At 39.8% G+C, this 21993-nt stretch overlaps 1 protein-coding gene across 1 annotated transcript in view; it reads right to left on the bottom strand.

The window, feature by feature from the left end:
* The window catches only part of srbd1 (S1 RNA binding domain 1), a 54995-nt gene that overhangs the window by 30783 nt on the left and 2219 nt on the right, over nucleotides 1-21993 (bottom strand). The window contains exons 5-14 of the mRNA XM_073482094.1: nucleotides 21789-21955; nucleotides 21277-21394; nucleotides 21034-21172; nucleotides 20669-20765; nucleotides 20348-20534; nucleotides 12941-13044; nucleotides 12161-12268; nucleotides 11775-11932; nucleotides 10846-10936; nucleotides 10532-10639 (exon numbers count right to left, since the gene is read on the bottom strand). Of these exons, the coding sequence (XP_073338195.1) occupies nucleotides 10532-10639; nucleotides 10846-10936; nucleotides 11775-11932; nucleotides 12161-12268; nucleotides 12941-13044; nucleotides 20348-20534; nucleotides 20669-20765; nucleotides 21034-21172; nucleotides 21277-21394; nucleotides 21789-21955 (1277 nt within the window). The remainder of the gene's footprint in view (nucleotides 1-10531; nucleotides 10640-10845; nucleotides 10937-11774; nucleotides 11933-12160; nucleotides 12269-12940; nucleotides 13045-20347; nucleotides 20535-20668; nucleotides 20766-21033; nucleotides 21173-21276; nucleotides 21395-21788; nucleotides 21956-21993) is intronic.

The following is a 21993-nucleotide window of genomic DNA, read 5'->3' as shown; positions in this document are numbered from 1 at the left end:
TGTAGTACTGGCATATTTTTTTATACATCTAGACTATAAAAATTATGTAACCTTCAATTCTTTGCCTTCGAAATCCAAAGGAAATTTTTTTACAACATGGCTATACGAATTATGTACCGAGTGGAATTCTACAAAAAAACCCCACCAAAACTAGAATGAAATCTGTAAAATTCAGTGCAAAGTAATGAGTGGGGTTACCTGAGAAATTAAACCAAGGAATGTAGCCAATTAAAGTACAATATTCAAGAAGGCTTTCAAATCAGACACACTGAGGATTGCATCCACACACAACTAGTGCCATACTATAATGGCTCAACTTGTCACTTTCTTTGTCTACAACCTAGTTTGTGTTCAGGATACTTGGATTGGCCTCATTTTACTGACTTAGAAGGAGCTATGATGTCACATATTACCAGCCCAAAGTATATTCATACAAAACAAACACACACACACACACACACACACACACACACATAAGTTTCTCTGTCCCGGCTGCTCAAACAGCTTGGGTCTATTGTTCAGTCAGCTGCAAAGCTTGACCTCAGGGAGACAAATTGAGGGACGCACCATCTCTCTGTAACACACACACACACGCACACACACACGTCGGGTCTGAAGACGATGACATTTTTCACAGAGAAAAGCGTCCAAATGGCAGGTGTCAGGGGCCGTCAGTCTCTAGCGAGGCGCTAGAAGGCAGGCAGGCACACGCACACACACATAAACTCCAACTGCCAGTGTGAGGCACGTCTGAAAAGAGCAAAGCCTCACAGACACTCATGTCAATCTGGTAGCAGGAAAGGCCTGCACTCTCTGTCACGCACGCATACACACTAGCATGCACAAACGCACACACCCAAAATCACAAGTACACACATGGCATGTCACAGAGACTCATCACACATGTTTGTCACACGCAGGACCATCGCAGGGAACACTGGCACCCTAGGGGAGGATGGCATGGAGGACGGTTAGGTGGAAGGAGGGGAAGAAGAAGCGACAGAGGCTGACCACCAGTGAGGTGGCGGGAGGAGAGAGGGGGCTGTGGGTGATACGGATGAGGCTGGCAGATATTCATTGTCCACCACCTGCAAACGCCGAAGGTCCTCAGCTCAACACCACTTCACAACACACGACGAACTTCACACACACAAGCACAAAGATACCTTTTTCAAAAAACATTTCTTATCTGTGGTACCATCTGCCATAAAATGAAGATGTAACGAAGAAATAATTGGCAGATTAACTGATAATGAAAATAATCCTTAGTTGCAGCCATATTGCACATATAGTAAAGCCTCTTTTTTAATGTCTGCCAGCTGTACTTTCCCACAATAAACACACTGACCGCTTCAGCTCACAGCAGTGTCTCTCGACTATGCAGAGTGGACAGGCAGAGTGTCTGCAGGGAGGGCCACCCCCCATACACACAGAGCTAGAACAACTCGATTTCGGCAAGCTGGCGTTTGCCGCCTGGCTGCTCATGGAGGGGCTTTCTCTAGCCCAGAGACACTCCAGCAGCGAAAAGTGGCTCCAGAGAAGAAGTTTAACCCAAGAAGAGCAGCAGCTGGCCGGTCAAGAGGGACTGTAACAGCCGAAGAAGGTGGTATGTTTACTGGGGAAACAACCAGCCACAGTACCTGGTATTAGCATCACCGCTAAGCATGGGAAGACAAGCCACAAAATTCTTCCCCCCTGAAGCGAGGCTGTCAAGTGACCCATGAGAATGAGTGCTTCTAAATAGTCTTTTTTGTCAATTTACATTATACATTATTAATCATCATTCCTTTTATTGGTTGCCACTGCCACACACTCTTAAAGGCATTCATTATATACATGCGCGCATTGCACAGCAGAATGTTTTCATGACGGTAATGAAAGGGACACCATTGCTATTCTTAAATAGAAGGGAGGAAGGATGAACAGGGAAGGAACAAAAAAGAAAGCACAAATAAATATTAAAAAAATAATGAAGGAAGGTACAGACACAGACATAACTGCCATTTCCTGCCTTTTAGAGTGAGCATTTACCACTTATGGGAAAGTAAAAGTAAGGAAGGAGATGCATGTAATGGAGATCGGCAAATGAACAGATTTCACAGCTTCCCGGGAGGAAAAACTTAAGCATAAGTACATTACACCACTCTGTACCTTTTCTACCTACTTCCCTCACCCATCATCAGTTAGCAAGTTAGTCATCCTGTGGAACATTCAGTCCATAATCAAAAGCAATCCTTCCTCCAGCACTCTCCTTCTTCACATCTCACCTCCGTTTTTATTTTCAAATTCCAAAGTAATGCGTTTTCTCGGTGGTAGACACTAATGATTTGACTAAAGGAGGGCTCTGAGTGTTCCCTTTCTTCACTCTCCAATTGTGTCATTCCATCTAGCACTCGCCAACTGAATATATTGTTACTGTTACTTCATACATATGCCTCATGTTTTGCAACTGAAAAGTGGTCTAACAGAGCCTTAAGAAGACTACAGAAATGTATTCATTAACTTATCTCCAGTATTTTAGCAGCTTCTGTTTTTCCAATTCAACAACTGAATGAACATCTAAGTATGTTTTTATGGATGTACTCTGAATTAAGGAGGTCCTCAACAAAGAATTTAATATTTTTGAAGAATCTGTACTTTAAGTAAGATTTGGCATAAAAATTTCCATTTCTAAATGTTTATACATGTTACACATTTTTCAAAATTGTTCTGCCTTCCTCTACCCATCATGTTTTAAGTCTATCATATAACCTTTTGATGTACCCAAAGGTTAATTTTACTCTTCTGAAATGAAGATACACCCCACAGCCAAGCTGAGGCCATTCCATGCCTCTAAATCCGTCTGTCCCTCTGCTCCTCCTCCTATCCAACCTTCAAACCTTCGGTGAGGCCTGTGCGCCTGGATCTTACTCAGTCATCTCTGGTCCTGCCACTGTATGTTCATCACTCACTCAGACTGACCCTGGGAGCATGCCTGGACACAGGACATGACAGGGGATACACACACCCTCACCCATACACAGTCATAAATACAGTCTACATCGCTGTCCTCCAGGTCCATCAGCTAGCCAGTAATAATGATCTCATCCCACCAGGAGTGAGCTGGAGGGCAAGACAGTCAAGGACTTATTGTAGGAATGGCTGTGTGTCTGTACAGGCTTACACTATTGGTATGTTTCCTGCTGCAACTGCTTGTATTGCTCTTGGGCAACTTTAAGTATGAACCAGTCAAGGAGAGAACGATGACTACTAGAGAGAGGGATAGCCTTCCACTTTTGTGAGCTACAGAGAACAACATCAGATAAAGGCATAGCGACATGTAGGAAACAAGTCTAAATAAACTGACGCAGAAATCATCATATAGCAAAAGTAGTTTCTATATGATGCAGCAAATTAATCAAGACTAATTTGATGTCAATACATTGTAATTTAGCAGTTAGTTCATTCAAGTCAAACAGGAACTCTGACTTGGACAGCCTCAAGGATGTGTTTGTGTTTATATGAGAAAGAGTAAGGGGGTCGGTCATCTTATAATGCCTTCTGGAGTAGCAGGGCAAGTGGTCAAGGAATTGGATGTCAGTTTTTTTTGCCTTTGGCTGTGATCCCTGTGTGTGTGTGTTTGTGTGTTTGTGTTTGTGTGTGTGTGTGTGTTTGTGTATCATTAGCATTGCCCAAAGATCTCCCTAACCTTACCCCACATATTCTTGCCCTCTGATATCATTAACATCAGCTTGTCTCGGCCAACAAGCCTGTCAACTTGTCATTCTTAATGCACATAGCCCCAAACACGCATATTAAAATATTCTAATTTATTATGGTTCAATCACAACATTGTGAAAGCGAACAGAGTTTAAGTTGAATTGAACTATATTATACAGTAGCCACTTCAAACTCAAAACATTCAAGTCAAAAGTAAAACATGATGATAGTAACACTCTCCAGTCTCATCTGTAAAACTTGTCCTCATCAGCACAAGAAACAGCTTTGACCACAAACCACACAAACATTTTAATAACCTTGTTCCTCCAAAAAAAAAGTGAGTATTTAAGTAGTTCCATATGTAGGGTTCTTTTAAAAATTAATTGCATAATTACTAATGTTGCAACTGGAAAAACAAAGGTTTTCTCCTTTGGAAAAGGTGGAGGAACCCTGATATAACATAGTCAGATTCAAGCACTTTTCAGGCATTTTCAAGATGCATCTTCAAGCTTTTCCAGTACCTCATAGCTGTGGTAAAAACATATTTATTTATATTTATATATATACTCAAAATGATGTATCATGTCAACACATTTCATCAGAAGTTGTGCTATAAACAACCAAAATTATGTTGCATGATAGCATTCTACAGAAAGGTGACAAATTTTAGGACAACACAAAAAGTTTAATGTTTCAAATTGAGTCACCCATCTCTAAGTAGACTAGGCATCTTACGTAACCTGTCCAAGCCAACGCAAAACAAATCATTATGAAAGTAATGCAATTACAATTCAAAGCAGTTTCAAGCACTTTGTCCATAATCCAAGCACTTTTTGAACTTTGTAAATGCCAAAATTTTCTTTCAAGGATTTCAAACACCTGTATGAACCCTATACATGCAAATACAAGACAAGACGAGCAGGTTTGTGAACCCAACCCATTTAAGGAATGTTATCTGTGGGGTGATTTTTAAAGATGGCCAAAAAGAAATAGGAGCTGATGACAGCTTGATCTCGGAGTGCTGCTACAATTTGTACAATCTTCTCAAAAGCACAGGAGTTACGTCTTGCGTGTTGATGGATCAGGACTCACAGTGGCACATGTGTGTGTGTTTGTGTGTGTGTATGTGTGTATGTGTGGCGTGTGCCTTCCCCACCAATCAGCTCCTCTCACAAAAATCCAGAAACACCAGCTGACGAGGGTGACACAGACCACTGTGCGCCACACTGCAAACCACACACACGCGCACACACACACTCCCACGCAGACATTTGCCTGGCTGGTGCTGAGCACTCTTATGAGTTTTGACAAAGCCTGCATGCTCTACCGGTCAGTGCTAAAGCACAATGACAGACAAGGTCATGCTGCACTGGTCTATCAAGGAGCCAGAGAAGGAACACACACACACACACACAAAGTAGTGGGCATGTGCAAGCCATGAGCAGGTGTTAATTATGATAACCAAGCAGCCAATAATTAGAACACATAATGGACTTAGCCACTTAACACACATACTAACATCCATATACATCCAAGTTTCAGCCACTTACATCCAAGAAATTAATTTACGTAAGTCAGAACTGAGGAGTTTATTTTCCAAACTAATATGCGACACACTGACGTCCAGCAGGAGGTCTTTAAATTATCGGGACACAGCTGTATGACAAATAACCTAATGTGCATTCAGTGGGGGCCGTCACAGCCACAGACAAACCTTGTCAGCTAAATAATACCTCATGCTGTATAATGTCCTGCAGGATGCTGGTCATTCACAGAGGCATTGTTCAAGCTTAATCATGTACGGTTACTTTGTTGTAAATCTAATGAGGGATGAAGAGTCGAATCTGGTGATTTATTCCTCACTTAGCAAAGACAACAGTGGAGAGAGATAAGGGACTATTAAATCTGATCCAGATGAAAAGCTGTTACACTTGTTATACTCAATGACTGAATGTAAAAAATATTATCTATAGATCTCTTATGTCATCATACTGTGCATGAAGTAAACTCCTTTTTGCCTGAAAATAGCAATGTAAATTTTTTTATTATCATTGACACTACTTCCTATTAAGGTATGCTTGTTTGATTGAGATTCAAATTTTATGCTAGGTGCATACTACATACTTTTTTGCTCTTCTAATTAGTTTTACTCTGATATACACTGTAATTTGAGAAGAATATTTATTTACAAAAGCTGATTCAATTAACTGGCCAGGAAAGAGTTCACTGAATATCTTCAGCATAATACAAAATCAACAGAAGAAAATCTGAGGGGAAATATTGAGTAAACCTAATGAGTGAACCTGAGCCTTGGATGTAATTATCAATATATTAAAATCCAAGACCTCCACCCACATCCACCCACATCCTAGGCCATTTTCACAGTGGATCATTGAACCCTCTTAATTAAAAAGGCCTTGGATGTCCAAAATAATTGTGGTAACCTGCCAAAATATGAATGAGGTCATGATTTTATATTAAAAGAAACACTCTAAAGTTAGTTATCATTTTACATTGCGATAATATAGTTAACCGAGAAGCATGCTGACCTCTAAGACATCCTATTGCCAACAGAATGTGATTAAATAAAGCAGTATTTTTAATTCTTGAACTATTTTATCCATGCCATCACGTTCTATATCAAAACTCCTGGATTTTAAGAAAGACAATGATGATGCATCCGTTTAAATGAAAGCATAGCATGGCAGTTATTACATTCAAATCAACATTATGTAGAAATACCACTACCAGGTCTCCTCCCAGGTCTGTAACAATTTATCAGGTGTTAACTACAAACAAAACTCATTATATCATAACAATGTTATGTCTTGCAAACTCATATCATGTCATGTCATGTCATTGTCATTTATTTCGCTATTTCAGTTTAATTGCTAATGAAAAAAAAACTGTCCATTGTAGCCCTACTTTTAATACATACCTCAAAACTAACACTGTCCTGTTACTGAATGAAGAAATAATTCAAGTAACTTCATTACCATCTGCAGCACATCTTGTATTAATGCAGGCATGGACAGAGACTTGGATAAATGATCATGCTGGAAACACTGACCAGCCTTTTATACACATTCACACTTATTCCTTCAACTAAATGACACAACTTAGACATACACACAAAGATACACAAATGTGTGTCCTTGTTCGGCTGTCTTTTAGAAAAGGCCACACTCCTTACAAATTATGGAAGAGGTGACTCAGTGAGTAGGATGAGTCTACTCAAACAGGACTGGGGCACTTAAAACTGCACAAACACACACACACACACACACACACACACACACACACACACACAAAATACAAGTAAGGATGTCCCGCAGGCTGCCATTTCTGGCTGTCATTCCAGCTAAGCACTGAGGCAGAAGGACAGAGAGAGAGAGAGAGACAGGCGGGTGGAGAAGAAAGGGTGGAGAAGGGGTGGGGGTGGTGACACAATGAAGGCTCACAGGCAGACAGGAAGCAGATGGTGCAAATGAGGCTGAGGTCTTTAATGAACTACTGCACTGTCAGATAGAGGAGAGGAGAGGAGAGGAGAGGAGAGGAGAGGAGAGGAGAGGAGAGGAGAGGAGAGGAGAGGAGAGGAGAGGAGAGGAGAGGAGAGGAGAGGAGAGGAGAGGAGAGGAGAGGAGAGCCATATAATACCTCGAACAGACCTTCCTGCCAACGATTAAAAATAAAACCTTTTAACACAAGCAATGTCAAATTCTAATGGCTGATCCCACGTAACAAGGTAATGATGTTAAAACGTCTGGTCAAATAACACAATGAAGACAAAATATAATCTCTCACTCTGTATTTCACACTCGCACATTTTTGTGGATATTTGCTTTAGAGCTAGAATACATCTTTCCACAGCTGCACATCTGCTTTCAGTAGCTGAGGATGACAAAAAGAGCTGAAAACACAAGGGAAGCCAAAGAACATGGATGGTAAGGTAGAAATGGAAAGAGTCGGTGACTTTTTAAATACATTAAGACAGACAGGACAGTTTGTCTGTGCAGTGTAAGGTGCCGTATGTGCTGGTGGTTTTCCAGCTTCCTACGCATTGGCTGCCTAAAAGACTTTCTACACCTGTCGATCAAAAAGTGTTTGAGCCGGCTAGGGTATAAGGTCAGCAGAAATGCACAAAGTCACAAAGTATAGCAGAAACTGGGTCAATTAATTATACTGGGGACATTCACAGCAAGCACTAAGACCCCTTGCTGTTCCTGATGCTACATAACTATTCTCCGTCATCGCCATCATCCATGTTGCCGTGGTAATGAGGTTTCCCTAATGGCAGGTCAGGGTCAGTTGTGGGTCAGTCAGCAGGGGAGTGAGACCCTCATAGTCAGCAACAAACGCGCCCATGGAGGTCGGTCATCTTTCCCTGCCCTCTCATCATTCACCCAGACACTTTCAGGACACATGTTGTCCCTACCCTAACCTCCAAGAAGAAAGAAAAAACAAGAATCTTTCTGCATATTTACTGTAAAAAAAAATAAAAAAAAGTTATATTGGCACATATCAGGTATTTATCCCCTGCATCATCACACTGAAAACCTTTTTATGGTATGAATGAAAATTATATTTATATAATTGATTTGTACATAAAATGTGGATAAACTGACCTTACACTGGAGATGACATTTTATTTTTTGCTGAGAAATTTGAGGTTAATCCCACCCAGGTATCCCATATAGCCCACGGTTTATGCAATACTCATGTGCCCACATACCCCAGAGTCTTATATTTCAAAGACGTACTGTATGTCGAGGAAAACTCCACCTCTGAGGTAAGACTGGGAGTAGTTATTGAAAGACCAGCATTTGGACTTTGCAGGGCCTTTCAAAAACACATTTATTTGATCAAGCTTTTATGAAGGATATATGTGAAGAGGACAGATGATGAAAATGAAGACAGCGACGAGGAGGGGGGTAGAGAACATAGAAGGAGGAGTGAAGATAGGAAAAAAGATAAAGAAAGAGAGGAGGAGGGCAGAGAAGAGAGAAGTGCAGTAAAAGCCGTCTGTGTTCAACATACAGACACACACAGATTCGGCTTTAACATCTCTGTTTCTGAGCCTACATCAGCCACTGTCCAAAGAAACCAAAGTGAGCCAAAGACCAGTCGACGCCAGGGCGATATCATCGAGATAACAACAACCATATTTCTATGGCAAGTGTCAAAATAACATCTCTCTGCTCTTCCAAAGTTCATGCACTTGTAAAAGCCTTTATTCCACAAACCATATTAAGGCAAAGACAGACCATTTACACATGTGTTACGTGCTGCAAAAATATAGTTAATCATATCAGGTGATGTAGGACATTCAGCCAGCACCACATCAAACACAAGTCCAACAGTCTAACGTGTTGGGAAAAGCACGAATGCCATTAGCTCCAGTAAAAGAATGAACAAGAGAGACATTATATCAAGATGTGAAACTTTACTGCTCTGGAGGTGCTCAAAAGGAAAAAATGTCTGTCATGAAAATAATCAAGTGAAAGTTAACTTAATAAACTCCCCACTTTGACCATTTCTGTTCTTTCAAATGGAACTTTAAAGAAAAAATGTGGGCTATTATACCAAAGGTATGACCTCTGAAGTGTGCATGTGCGCATGAACTCAAAGATACTGAGAAATCTCTCATATGTACACAGCTCAGCTCAGAATCATTCTAGGCTGTGGTCCCAATGCTAACCTCAAGTCAACAAACACACATGGAACTGAGCAGAGAGAGAAAGAGACGGGGAAAGGAGAGGCCATTGGTTATTATGCTTGGACCGAGATTCTGTGCTGTTGTATCTGAAGTGTGGACTGGGCCTGGTTACAGACACAACGTGGACCGCGAAACGTCTCTTTAATTGGGCCGAAGTGAAACAAAGTCCAGATGGCTTTAATAGACAATATTCGCTTGAGGGACACATTCCAATTTGTCTTTCTTTCCATCTGTGTCCGACTCTCTCACTCCCACACATTTTTCTCCTGTCCTTTACTCTTTTACATCGCTAACCCCCTTTATTCACCCAGCCACCTCTTCACACACTTTTCTTTCTGTAGTTCTATACAATAGACCATTATGTCTTATTTATCATCATCATTTCTGACCTCATTGACACCCCATTTCAAAACAACTGTCTTTCCTGTCATTACATTTCCCTCTCCCACTCTTTCATTAAGACGACCTGAACCATGGCATTCAATCAATAGAAATGAAACTCAAAAATATTTCAGTGAACATTTATACTCAAAGGTTATTTAACAGTCTGGGATTGTGCTTGAGGAGGTTTTCAACGGTGGAAAATAGGTTTTACTGAAATAGACAAAATGTACTTTGAAATATAAATTAATATCAGAACCTGACTGACGAAATCATTAGGCAAATTTTATTGGCCGATACTGGCCTATTACAGATATATTGGTATTGGTCGGTAACGGGGGATATGTTGTCAGATATGCACTAATATGAAAACTTTTTCTATAGAACATATGCAGAGAAAGAGGATTGGGGTAATTTATAAATTCCCAGTAAAGTTTACTGTTTCACTGCACTAAGTTTATTATTAAACTGTAAAATACCCTGCTTCCATAACATATCTTTGTCACATGTACATTTATGTATATATTGTGTGCTATTGATAATTGTATCAATATCAACACATAATACATAATGTGTAAATCACCTGGACCCAATAAATATCAAACTATGCAATGGATGTCAGCCCTGTGGACAATAGGTTTCATCCATCCATCCATTTTCTGCACCTATTTATTTCTATTCAGGGTCAGGGGTAACTGGGGTCTGTTCTTGCGTGCACAGAATGAAAGACCTTACCAGTAGGACACGTCCAGGGGGTGAAAGTAGCGCCGTGAGATGAGGTCAGCGAAGAAGGACTCAGTCTCACGACATGCTGTCCCGTTACCGATGACGACCCTGGTACAGCTAGTAAGGACACGAGGAAGAGGAGGACAATGAGGATTAAGAGAGCAACTATAAAAGGTTTAAAAAAGAGGGCGCAATTCACTTTTTCTGATTGTGATACAGTAAAACATCAGATAACAGATGATTTTTAGCATGGATAAATGCACAACAACAACAGCTACATTTTCTGACTCAAACAGTGATTATTTCGACACAAGCAGCAGTACCTGTATTTGATCATAAGGTGGCGCAGTTTGTCTGCTTCTCTTTGCTGGCCTGAATTGTGCAGGTACACAACATCAGTATGAATAATCTGACCTGTGTGCAGAGAGATGAGGACACACAGAGGAGAGAGATAATATAATGATGCTGATAAAGTATTACGATGTCAAGAGGTCCAACAGACTATACTATATACTATCAGCTAATGTCTCTGCACTGTATGCTGTCTAATGAGGCAGATAGATTATTAGATACATATGCATACGCATACATAGTCCACCCACCAGGGTCATGCCAACTCACATTTAGTCTCTGACATTCAGAGGAAAATTTAACCCATTAGCCATGAATTTTATGCCATGGCGTGAGTGGATAATCCTTGAATATGTGACTACAATTACAGAAAAATACTGTTGGTGAAATACACTGTTCCTGTTCTTAAAAACCTACTGATCTGCCTTTATGTTAATTTAATATGTCAAAATAAAACCACAAATTACATGTCAGACACCAACAGTTATTAGGAAAACAATATCCATGATGTGACATTTCAGTCAGATCTAAGTATGTATGCAAAAGTAGAGATTTAATTCACAGTCGAGTAACAAATTTTAAATTTATGAGTTCTACCGAGTCTTTTTAGATGATTGCAGTAACACAGGACGAGCCTGTGTTTGCTGTCAACCTGCATCATTCAACCTAAAGCTGCAGCCTCTCAGACACGGCTGCCTTCATGAGATTTTATGCACTTCGATGTCAAGAGCTTTCAAAAAGGGAATAATAAAGAAGATGTGACCTTGCAGATGAGTATAGTGTTATTACAGCTTCAAGTATTATGGATACAAAAATAGGTGCTAAGTGATATATAAATGTGCCTATTAAAGGGAATACTGACTGCATACACATGTGTCCAGCGCAATTTGTGGTCACTTACTAGTGGGGGAGAGAACTGCCAGCTTACAGCCATGTCTAAAGCCGGGGTCCACCCCCATGATGACACAGCCCCTGATGGGACACACCAACAGGCGCTGCCGGAGGTTTCGCACAAACATGGCGATCGACTCCTTCTCTGCTGCACTTGTCAGTTTAGTCCTGAGAGGGAATGCGAGAGAAAGACAGAGAGTGAAAAAAGAAAGAAAGATAGACAAGGAGTAGGGGAAGATGTGAACAAAAAGAGTGGAGAGGGAGAGGTGAGGAGAGGAGAAAGAAAAAGAAGGAGTAGGAATGCAGGGTAAATTAATAATTATCAAAGGGAAAAAAAAGCCCTGAGAGCACATATACAGTAAACTGTAGACACATTAAAAGTTAAACTTAAAATACCTGTAACTCCTAGTGAGGAAAGGTAGAATAAGCCTCTTATAAGAGTCCTCTACTGCATTCTTGATGATTACATTAAGCTCCTCTCTTGCAAATGTCCTTGGCCTCCACCTGCATTGAGACAGTGGTTTAAAAAAGTTGATTTTTTTCCCCCCCATGGGTCATTTCCACTCAACAAGCATGAAAAACAAGAAACCTATGCAAAAGAAAAATGTTATTATGATATATCCAGCTGGAGTGATTTGTTGCACATTTGGTGTTACATTAAAAGATTAAATTCCTTTCAAACAAATACAGCCTCATGATTAAATATAAAGTGCAAATGCATTTCTTTAATCTTTTTGTTTAAAAAATAAGTTGACTCGGTTGACAACATTTCTTTTGAATTCCACTTTAGCTGTGCTATTGTTTTTTCTCTTATCTCTAATTCAGGGATTCAGGGGATGCAGCACTACAAATTAATGTGACCTTGAAAATAGTTTTTTAATCAAAGTTTCTTTAAACTGTACTTTGTGGGAGGAAAAATACAAATCCATTTCAAATTCTTTGAGTTTCTGCTCAACTCATCTATTTCTCAAAGTAAAGTCTTCTCTAAAGAAACCCTGACCCATGAATGTATTTTATAAATGTGTGAAGCCTTAATGTTTGTCTTGAAAGCAATTTACTGTTAAGTATTTCTGCATAAATCAGGATCCAATTCACTGTAAATCTATTAATACTAAAAATCTAGCATGTGTGTGTGAGAGTGAGTGTAATTGTGTCGTGTATTATTGTGTTTCTGACCTGTTGTTTATGCACCACCTGGTGAAGTCACTCTTCACCCTGTCAGGGATGTTCACCTTCACTGTCAAAATCTTCAGACTCTCCCCTCGGTTAATAGCCAGAGTCTGTGCACATACACATGCATGAATGAACACACAACACAAAACACATGTGCACAGACAAACACATCCCCTATTTAATGCAAGACTGATTGTACTGTAACCATGGCCCAAAAACACACAACCTCGACATACACCAAAAAGCATTTTGAAAAGCAGCAGTCCAAATCTGCACAGCAGATTAAGAACTACAAGTCTCAAATTACTAGTTGCTGGTGCTAATTATTAACCAAGTCATTTGGTAACACTTTAAATCAACCATCATTAATAAATGATACATTTACAGTTTTTGAAACTTTAGTTAATACTTATTTCACTGTTCACAAACAATTAAATGATTTATACACCATTTATTAAACAATTACTTATTGTAAAGTTGCAAACGATGTTTAAAAAAACTTTGTAAATGGTTAATAAATACTGTGTGGTTCATCTATAAACATTATTTTGATGGCCATTAAAAAGTTGCAACTGACGTTTATAGACCTTTCAAATGCTTAATAACTGGTTGATAAAGCATTTCATTGTTAACAGTGAAATGACTATTAACTAAAGTTTAATTAACCACTAATTAATTATGGTTATTATGAAGTATTACCAGTGACTTTATATCTATGATTACATCTGTAGTGTAATTAGTTTGCTTATGCAATTGTAAAACAAAGACTTATTTTATTTCCTTACAGCAAAATTCTGTGGTTGTGCTGCTAAACTCTCGGATGAATTTTAACCACAAAACTCATTTGCACAACTAGAGGCTAGTGACATGATATGCAAAAACTCATATTGAGATCATTTTGACAGATGTTGTGATTGCGATTCGACTCAAAATTTTAGTGAGAATGGTCCTTTTTGAATTGTATCAAAATGATGATGTGATTTTTGCTGGGGTCTGTACCAAACAAACATGTTCCCTTACATCTGGAGAACAAGATTTATTGGTCGAGGCATCTCTGAACCACCACAATGCTTCATTTATAATGGTGCGTTGTGAGACACCATATTGAGATTTCGATAATATTTTGGTTAACTGTGCCTTACTGCTAGCATAAATATATATATTTAAATCTTTTTCTGATTTCAGTTTTCTGAATCTCTTGTTTCCATCTGCAAGCAACTTAGAACTATAGAAAACAGGAAGCAAATTACTCTTGATTAAAAACTTAATTTGTACACATAGGGCTTAGTTTTCGTTCGTTTTCGGACTGTATGACACAAGTCTTTAAAAAAACAAATGTACCCAAACCTCGACACAAAAGTACAAAAGCAACATCTTTTCACTCTCCACACACGTGCGTGTAAAAGTGACGAGCATTGGAGAATATCCTCTGGCCAGGCCTGTTGTGTTGTGTGCCTGTCCCCCCTCAGAGGAACTGTTACATGCTGTTAAGCAAACAGTAGTAAGTGTCTGACCTTTTCAGTGGGGAACCTTTAGCCCGCCACAGAACAGGGCCAAGAAACAAGACGTCAATCTGGAAACCAAGCGGAAGAAGCGAGCTGACAAATGCCACCACTACGCCACCATGAGCGCCGAGACCGCGAGGCCTACCCCCCACCCACACCCGCACACGTGGTGCCACAACCATTACCGCTCAGCAGCAGCACCCTCGGATGTGCTGCACCCATACGCGACACACACAAACAAAAATAAAAATATAAAACACAGCTAATGGCATAGCAGAGGCAAGAATTAATGCAGCGAGCTGGCTTGAATTATGATTAAAAGTTAGATTTCTCTTCCGCGGGGGTGTTTCTGCCCTGGGCTGCTGCACTGTCTGTGATGAGATTTCTCAAACAATCTTCATCAAAGCACTGAAGTTTACCATGCTGTCGAAGGAAGGAGGCAAAACACTTCTCGGAATTCTGGGAAAGCCCATGAGTAGTATTCAACTAGTTGATAGAAAACTGTCTTTGAACTTTGTCATTGAATCTTTTTAAGATCATTTTGTGTAATAAAGAATGTCAAACGGACAATTTTATATGATTGTCAAGCATTTTGGGTCGATTCATTCACTACCTACACCTAGCACACTGTCTGCTTGTAAAGTGTGAAGATTAACAAGTAACAAGTATTTAAAAGACAAGTAATCATCAACTGAAATATGAAATGATTGACAAATGAAAGTTGAGAGTTTTCATAAAATCAAGAAAAAAGTTAAAAGATGACTTATTACTGGTGACAATATCCTAGGTAACCAATAGAAACCTCACATAAAAATGTGACTACCTACACAAAACTTCTTCAAAATAATTATGCGGACTCTTTTTTAAAAGCATGTCCTTCTGTTTGTTGCCTGCATGACAAACACACATTTTAATACAGATAAGCACTGCTGCAAATCTAACCCAAACTTTTGCTTCTTAGTATCTTGTAATTTAACAGCCAAAAAATTCAATCTTCCCGTATCCTGGTTGCCAAACCCTAACTGTGGTGAATGCAATCGTGTGCCACCAAAATTGTAAAAAGTCTCCAAAGGTTATGTGATCTGTGTCCTTGCTCTGTTTCCCTCTGTCGCTGGCCACTGTCCTCACTGATGATAAACAACCTAGTATCTCCCTGTACATCTCTCAGTTTCTGCCTGAGTTGGGTCACTGGTGGGACACAGAGGGTGATCTGAAAGGAAGGGTGATGTGAGACATAGTGAGAAGCGTGTGTTTGCGTGTTAGATGGGCCACGAGTGACATGTGCGCAAGTACTGGCCAAACTCTGACGAGACCAGACAGAATGTCTTTCCTCGATGGCCCTTCATCCTCCCACCAGCCCCCAAGGGAGGGCAGTCAGCCAGCGACCGTCCTCTCTCTATCTGTCTCCATCTCTGTCTCACCCTTTCTTTAGAGGAATATTATCATCAACACATCCATCCATCCGACATATCAAGGATAAACAAACAGATACACACACACTGACACAAACACAGATTCACAGCACACTTTTTGACCTGGCTGACACTGTAGGAGGAAAAACAGCTGAACAAAGGTGCCAAAAGACTGTCCTTGACTCCTTAAATAAAAGTTAAGGATTAGCTCTAAAAAGACTGAGCATATCATCCGTGACAAACAATGAAATTACAACTTCCACAAGCATATAGAATGTAAACTACACTTATTGAATATCATTCTTTAGCCAGTATGATTTCACATAAATATTGACTCTCTATCAGTCACCAGAAGGGATCACAGTCGAGCATGATACACTGGTCTTTTACACAAATATACTGGCTGCTCGGGGAGAGCCCTGTACTCTTTCTGGCCCTTTTATATTCTCTTATTATGTCCAAAAACAAACATAACACAGCATGGGGTCTGACTGCGGCTCATGTAACAACAAACTTCAGATAAGTACAAAGGCGGAGAGAGAGGAAAAGCATTTCAATTAGCACTCTAAGTTTAAAAAATTAAACTTGGCTTTTGTTTTATTATTTATTTCATCATGTCCTCTTAAAATGTTACGAAGAAAAAAAGAAGGCAAAATGGGATTAAACAGACCACAAATCAATTATTAATAAGCATTGACACCCCAGACACAAACACACTACTACAACTGTGCAACCATGTATATAAACTTGTTTTTTTTTCGACCTGTCCATCAAAAATAAGTGTTTAATTGATGAAACAGTTCCATTTACCAAAGCTCCTCTGCAGGCAAGCCCCAGACCTGAGCGCTAAACTACCGTTTGAACACAGCACAAATCGCATTAAAAATACCTCACTGCACAGTCAACAAATCCGCCGTGGCATACTGAAGAGCGTACCGGGTGCTAATAGCTATAAGGTAAATGTGTACCCTTTGATGAAGGCCTCAAATCAGATCTGACGGAATTAAATCTCTGCTGAGCATCTCCACTGGATATGTCAAATGGCTTTATGCTTCAAGACATACTGATTACCAGAGCTTACTACAGCATTCACCAACTTGAGATAAATCTATAAAACTGTTGCATAATTTCATGAAGGAATACATCAGTTGACCTCAAAAAATGCTTTTCTAGGCGATTTATCAATTATTTAATCAGGATACAATTCGCTTAATCCTTTCAATTATTTTCCAAACAAAAAAATCATTCTCAGCTTCCAGCTTCTGAATTGTGAGAATTTGCAGCTTTTCTTTGTCCTATGTGATTGTAAAAGGAATGTCCTGTCTGCAATTATTAACAATTAGTTATCAACTATCAAATTAATCACCAACTACTTTGATAATTAGTTAATTGGTCTGAGTAATGTTCCATGACAAAAATCTAATATTCCGATCCCAGCTACTTAAACTGAATATCTTTGGGTTGTGGACAAAACAAGACATCACCATTTCGGGCTTTGGGAAACACTGATCAATATTTTCACTATTTTCTGTCATTCATAGATGAATCAACAAATCAATAAATCAAAAATGTAATGGACAGATTTATCTACAGTGGAAATAATCATTTGTTGCAGCCCTAACTTTGGGTTGGTTGGTTGGACAAAACAAGCAATTTAATACCATCACTTACATAATTTATAGACCAAAGAATTAATCAATTGCACAAGAAAATAATCAGCAAAAAGTGAAATTGAAAACTGATGTTAGTAGCAGCCCCATATTTTTTTGAAGCAGAAAATGAAGACTGGACATTCATGTTTCATCCTTCTTTAGTCTTACTACTTTCAATAAAATATTTGTCTTTCTATGTCTTTGTCTAACCAATTAAAACTTATTTCACTCTAAGATGCATTCTATTTGTAAACTACAAATATTAAAGGATGTCATGTCTTTTCTACTTAATTTTGATAACCACCACAGGGTGATATTTCTCATCTAGGAGGTGAACTTGTATGCTCACTGGACCAACTCTAATATTTTCATATTGCTTCCTTCAAACATTGCCTCATCCTTTTCCTTTAACAAACCACCAGAGCTGGGGCTTAATAAAACGTGCTAAAGCAAACAGGCAAGTGTGTGCTCACACACATGCCGCCTGTCAAAACACATCTCCCACCTGCTCCCCCTTCCAGACAACTTGACGGCTAGAAAAGGTTCATTTTAGCCGGAATCTGACAGCTAGCAGGGTCACAGCAGCCTGTGGATTAACGCTCCATGACAAAGGCGAGTCATCGAATTAAAGACCTCTCATACACTGGAGAGGAGAGGGGAAAAGGGGAGGCAGGGAGTGGATTGGAGGGCTAAGGTTTAGTCAGAAAAAGTGGGAGGGAGGCCGATCAGAGCGGAGCAAGAGCGATAAGTGACGGACGCACCTCAACGTCGCTCATCTGTTCATTCTCTCCCTCCCTTTACCACCCCCACTCCCTCTCCCCATCCTTCCGTCCGCCCGTGGGCCAAGCAGCAGTAGCTGTCACTACAGGAGAGCGCCTGTCAATCAAGGCTTCCTAATCCAATGGCATGTCGGCAGGGGACATGTCACATATGTTAAGAGGGGAGAATGAGGGGACTTGCAGGGTGTGCTTGTGTGTGAGCAAGTGTGTGCGCAGGCATGTATGTGTATGTGATTGTATGACTGTAGGGCAGAGCACGGTTGCCAGAGAGTGTGGTGTGGCAGAGAGGCAGCGGGTGATGGAAGCTGTGGTGACACATGAGGCCCGGGACCAACTCTGAGTAACCCACTAGTCACTAGAGGGACAGAGGGGGAGTGGAGGAGGCAGAGCAGGGCACAGGAGGGGTAAATATGGAGGCACAGACAAGGCTAACTGCGACTGACATGGCTAGCATTCAGAAGCGGCATGCATGAAGAAGACAGAAATGACACAAACACAAATAGATGGTGTGCACGTGTGTGTGTGTGTGTGTGTGTGTGTGTGTGTGTCTGTGTGTCTGTGTGTTTGTGTTTAAGTGTGTGTGGGAGTGTGTGTGTGTGTGTGTGTTAGTATCAGGCAGGTCAAAACACACAACACAGGTGTAAATGGCCTTCAGTATGGTCCAGCATTGTTTTTCATGTTTATTCAATTCACAAGTTGATATGTATTTTCTTAAGACTGTGTTAGTTATATATAAAGGCTAGTGCTTTTATTTTGAAGGAGTAATGATTTGGAGGTAAATAGGTACATGATATATGGCAGAAGTGTGAGCACAGCATGTCTTAAAACAAAGGAAAATGTCATACTTTTTATTTGTCACATTTGTCACTATGTTGTTTCATGTTGTGTTTCATACTGAGCAACATTATAAGACATTGTTTGAGTCTTGTTAGCCTGTAGGCTCACAAGACTGTTATATTATCCCAATGCACCACAATTCTGTCTTGCTTAAAAGGCAGTTAATATTTCTAGGTTAAATTCAGCTTGCCAGCATGAATAAATGCTGTGTTATTTCAAAATGTAATGTAAAAGTGCATGTTTAAATGCAGCACAACAAAGCTGCATTTCATGTGAGATCTTGCGCTGACTCTTGTCCTATAGTTTATGGTGACTGTAGTTAAAAGAATGAATACATTTTTAATTTAAATTAAATATACCTGTAGCACATTATCATAGAATGTTATTCAGGTACAGAAGGTTAGAGAGTGATTCTTTATGACTCTCGAAGTAGTAATTTCCTAATATCCTAATAAACAAATTTTCAGAGGTTGAATAATGGAAGTTCCCAGGGTTGTAGTCTAATATTACAAAAATATTACTGTATTTGGTTACACAGATATAAAGTGGATGGTAATATTTTCTTTATTATTATCTCTTATATCCAGCTTAAGTATCTTTTATGATCAATAAAGCTTTTGTGAACAATCAGTAGAAGAATTTGATTGTCATTCGGCCGGGGATACTACAACAGGAGTATAGTTCTGTAGAGTGAACGCAGTAATGAGAACTGTTATGGTTTATTGTTTTATATTCCCTTTTCTTCCATTTTCACTTGGCTGCTTTGCAACTACAGTGAACCCTTCCAAACAAAATATATTCCTAAAGCAAAGTATATATGTGGGTGTATATTACCTGTTGATGTACTGGATGAAATTGCTTGTACTTGAATACAATGCTATGTAAAACATCTTCCTGCATATGCTGATTTTTCTATGTCACTAAAAAAAAGGTAGTGCTGTTGGCACTGTATTTTCTCCGACTTACTAGCTAACAGCTTTAACAGCAGTACAATAACTTTATACTAATATATAATAAGCGTTTTAAATTTTCATTTTCTAGTGACTGTAGGTACCAATAGCCAAAGGATTGAGAGAAATACTTATGACAAGAACACCAGTGCTAACCTTTAAGCATGCATCATGAATAAAATGTCAACCTTCCCTGCAGGCCACAACTTGAAATTAAGTTTAGTGCTAAAAATTTAGGAAGGATAGAAGAAAGGAAGGAATGTCTGTCGTGCTACCTGATGGGGCTGGATGCGCTGGATGTTGCTGGTGAAGTCAAAGTAGAGGTGAAACTTGTCAATGTCTTTGTTTTTGTTTTGCTGCGCCCCTGGCTTTTTCTGGCCTTGGACAGACTTGTCCTGCTCTTTATCCTTTAGTGCCGACTTGGACACAGAGGACTGGATGGTCACAGAGCTGTTCTCACACCTGCCACAGCAGGAGAAAAACAGAGAGAAAGAAACAGGAGGAGGGCATTTTATTATTATCATTATTATTAACACTGCGAAAATTTTAATCAAATATCACTAATTAGAAACGTGCGCGTGTGGATATGTTCTCACAATGTTTTAATGTAGGTTAGTGTCTCAGGGTCTTTGGCAATCATATCAGCCAGGATATGCTCCACACCTGTTGCCACTTCTTCCACCGATGACAGACCTGACACAAAACAAACACAGACACAACTGGTGACTGCTAATTCAAGTAATATCCTACACAGTTCACAGTCTGTTCATAATAAATAACTAGTGTCAGTAATTCCTCCAAATCCATTAATTAAAAGAAATATTCTCTTCATAAGTCTGACACAAGAAAATGCCAACAAGTCCAGGGACTACCTGTCCAAGCATATGTTGTTCACTTGCATTGCTATACCTAATTTAGTGTCTACAAAACTAATTTTGTGTATTATGTGTTTATGTCTTACCTTCAGTACCATTTTTTACCCATGCCCTTAAATCCAGAGTGTGCGGTTTTTCCATCAGTGCAGAGGCGGCCTCCTCAAGGCCCAGTGCTTTGGCCCGGCGAGCCTTCGACAGCTTACTGCCTTTCTTGTAGGGAGAATACTACAGACAAAAGACAGAAGCATCGGACCGCGACAGTTGGTAAGGCGAGGTCCAAATCATCTACATGAGACAGATATTACTTTAGCATAAAATGTGATTCTGACCACATGATCCAGTTCATCAGCTGATCGGCAGTTCCTCAGGTCTTGTTCCAGCTCATCTGTCAAAACTCCGTCCTTCTTCAGGGTCTGAATCACAGACTTGGTCTTCTTAGCTAGAGAACTGAAAAAACACACATATGTACACACAAATATACAAAAACTGCTAATACACAGTGAAAAATCAGATACTCACAGAAGACTAAGTAGAAGATTAAGAAGATTAAGTAATATACACATACACATACAGTATATATATATATACACATGTAAAACAATCACACACAACTGATACTGTTTCAGGCCTCAAAGCTTGGCCACTAGCACCATCTTGTGGCCACCGTTAAATATGCTATCTGGACAAGAGCCCAATCCTGCTCAGCTAATATAAGAAAACATTTCATGGCTGCAGTTATTAAACACTGAACTTAAATGCGTCTCTACATGCATTTAATGAGTGCTGGTGAGATTGCGAGTGGGTGATTTCTTTTATCTGGTAAGATGTTTCGGTTGCCTACCATAACTCCTCATAAATGAGCTGGACATCTCTGACGGCATCAGCGTCCATGTGGTTAATCATCTCTTTGCGGTAGCGCACCATGAACGGCACAGTGTTCTCCTCACGAAGCAGCGTAATGATATTAACACACACCCATCGCTCCACGCATGTCAGGATGGACAGCACCTGAGGGGATGGACACACAGGTATTCAAATAGTACATA

Source organism: Pagrus major, chromosome 15, assembly GCF_040436345.1.
Source record: "Pagrus major chromosome 15, Pma_NU_1.0".
Taxonomy (NCBI): domain Eukaryota; kingdom Metazoa; phylum Chordata; class Actinopteri; order Spariformes; family Sparidae; genus Pagrus; species Pagrus major.
The sequence above is the reverse complement of the archived record's forward strand: the minus strand, read 5'-3'. Positions and strand labels throughout refer to the sequence as shown.